The sequence below is a fragment of the Dipteris shenzhenensis genome, chromosome 4 (genome assembly GCF_047967505.1).
Source record: "Dipteris shenzhenensis isolate YYH24624 ecotype China chromosome 4, Dip_SZ_1.0, whole genome shotgun sequence".
Taxonomy (NCBI): Eukaryota; Viridiplantae; Streptophyta; class Polypodiopsida; order Gleicheniales; family Dipteridaceae; genus Dipteris; species Dipteris shenzhenensis.
Window position 1 is genome coordinate 16257980 of NC_141599.1, and position 2883 is coordinate 16260862.

General features: G+C 46.5%; 1 protein-coding gene across 1 annotated transcript; it reads right to left on the bottom strand.

The window, feature by feature from the left end:
• Nucleotides 1–800: 800 nt before the first annotated feature.
• On the bottom strand, nucleotides 801–2554 carry LOC147902516 (transcription termination factor MTEF1, chloroplastic-like). The gene has a single exon (XM_087373342.1). The coding sequence runs from the start codon at nucleotides 2419–2421 to the stop codon at nucleotides 1126–1128; it is 1296 nt and encodes a 431-aa protein (XP_087229468.1). The 5' UTR covers nucleotides 2422–2554; the 3' UTR covers nucleotides 801–1125.
• Nucleotides 2555–2883: the final 329 nt, after the last annotated feature.

The window sequence follows — 2883 nt, forward strand, 5'->3', positions numbered from 1 at the left end:
AAGTAGCAAAGTGGCGACAAAAGATATATGGTGCTCTCTGCCTGTCCCAATCCACTGGGAGCCACTAGATGCAAGCAATAGCAAACGAAAGGAAATAGTAGGAGCAGCACACAGCAACGCACTAAGCAGAACACTTCGTACTAAGATTTGTCCTATTTGGAGCCTTACGTTCATACTTGCAGTGTGTTGCGGATGGAAATCTATTTCAGGGTTTCTACATATTATGTGGCATGGCAGCCCGCATGCCAATTCCAAGATTTGGTGACCCGGGAATGTTCAATGGGACCAACTATCCAAGCTAGCAAGGTGGTTGCAAGAGGATTAGGGGCAATTACTAAAGTAAGCCCAAGAATTATATGTAGTACATTTGATGCATGCACCCATGGATTCTCGCTCTTATGTCTGGGTATCATGGAGCTCGATCAGTTCGAATGGACAGGCTTGTGAGAGAAGATCTTAGCTTACATGTCTCTTTAACTTGCAAGAGCAATTTGTTGTGGAAGACATCGACTTACAAAATTTTGTTCTGAAGCGGGCTATACGTTCAGCAGACCATGCACCAGAGCTTGCTACACAATATCTTCAACACGAGGTGTGCAAACATCAAGACTACGAACAATAAAGGTATAGGATAAAGAAGCCAGAGTCTCACAAAATATAATGGATCGTTGCAATGCAAACCTTCATGAAACCCCTTGCACCCACAACGTTCTTATTGCAAACTAAAAGAAAACGCAAGCGAAAAAATGAGCCACCTTCAATGCACACATCACTCTATTAAGAATCGGTCATATTTTTCGTTTTACCGTTTTGACTATCAATAAGCTATACTCGAGCAGAGTTATCACCATCACTCCCAATCTAAAACATATCCAATAGCCACATGGCACCGGCTCTAAACTCCTAACAAAAGAAAAATCTCCACCTTCAACGCACACGAGTGGGAATCAGTAATTTTTCCATTATGATGATTATATACAGATTACGATAGGGCAGAGTTCTGATCCAGTACCCGTCGCTGAGCTATATGGCAACATTGACCATCCAATGAAGTAGGAGTTCCAGTTTCGGTGACGGCCGCACTTTACACAAACGGATCGAGAGACTTATGTTACGCTTCTCCTGTCATCGCAAAGTGACATGGGAAGGATGTCCAGTCTTAGATCCCTGAACCGTGAGAGCAAACTCAACCTCTGAAAGCATTAACATGGTTTGTAAAGACAACCGGATATTGTGTTCATTGATGCACCGATGACGAGGTTTTATTCTACTCTCGAGGCTGTAGCCAAAATATTGTGGGAAACCAATCAGGACATGTAATTTCCCACGCATTTCATTCACGAAGTAGTCGTATTTAGGTAGGATATTCTCTTTTGCACTGTAATTGAACAGAGCAGGAAATTTGATCACCATACTCACTGCGTCCTCGAAAGAGATCCCCAAGGTCTGCAAGTAGTTCAACTTGGGTACAAGTTTCTTCTCGATGCTGAAAGCTAGCAGTGTAGCGTTGTTTGAGACGACTCGCCCCATTCTCGAAAATCCCAGAGTGCACAAGAACCGCAATGTAGGCCGTAGCTGCTCACTCACGCTACAAGCTAGCAACCGTGGACACCTCTTGATCACTTTGCTGAAATCTTGCGGAGGGAGGCCAACTTCATCCATAAGAAAGCTCACAACCAGTTTTACATCCTTCTCTACACTCAGATGAAGAATTTTCGGACACATGTTGAATATCCTTCCAAGATCCTTCCTTTTCAAACCATAGTATTCCAGAGCGTGAACTAACTTTCTCACTCTCAGTATGCCGCAGTTGGCGGCTGTAGGATCACGGCTAATCAGCCTGCTGCAGTCCACCCCCACACTTTCGAGATACAACATTGTTTCATAGACGTTAGAATTAGACTCTGACGAGCCAGCAGGAAAAGTCGATATCTCACTCGTCCAACGGTCTTCACTTACTTGCAACAAATGCGGTCGATATGTCGTGTCCTGGGATGCTGAATCTTGCCCTTCGACTTCAGCTGCCGTGTTGGACTCTCCCCTATCTGGTCTGTGCCTGTACGAGTACGCCTCGTCAAACAAATTGTCCTCCACCGCCCGTCTGACCAGGCCTTCCTCCGAAGAATCTATAATCCTAATGCTAGCCAATTGCGCCTCCAGAGTTTGCGCAGACGACATCTCCGCCGGTTCCAAGACCAATTCGGAGGCTTTCCACAAAGCGTGAGATTCTACACATCGGGGGAGCTTCCCTGCGACATGGTCCTTGTGCTGAAGGCATAGTCGTTTGCCTGAAGATTTGGAAGAGGCGAGGTCGAGGTTGGAAAGGGGGCTGGAGAGAAATGCAATATCTGAACGAGGGTAGAGGAGGCTAAAAGAATCGGAGAACAAGCTATCAACAGGGGGGTAAGGAATCCAGGGCATGGTGGATGAGGTGTGGGGGGGGATCAAAAGGGAAAGGGAGACATGGAAGGAGCAATTGATCGGATGCAGGAAAATCAGAGATGAAGATGAAGATGAAGATAAAGAAATGAATGAAGAAGATGATGAAGAAGAAGTGGATGAATGGAGGCCTCAGATTGCGATCATACCCGTGTCTCTCTCATTGGTCTTTCAAACTATCCCCCCCCCCCCCCCCCGAGTTAACCATGGCTCTCTACCCGGTCCGGTGCCACCAGTGCAGCATGGGTGTGCTTTCTTTTGCCTGCCGCCGTCGCTGCCGGTCTTCCTTTACGGTTTCCAGTTGGAAACCGAAAAATAGGTTCTCTCATTTAGGGGCGTTCTTCAGTTACGGATTCCGGGTTGACACTGAAAACATAGGTTCTCTGATTTCGGGGCGTTACACACCCATCCGCCCACAAAAGGATCGATGGCGTGGCACCCAAT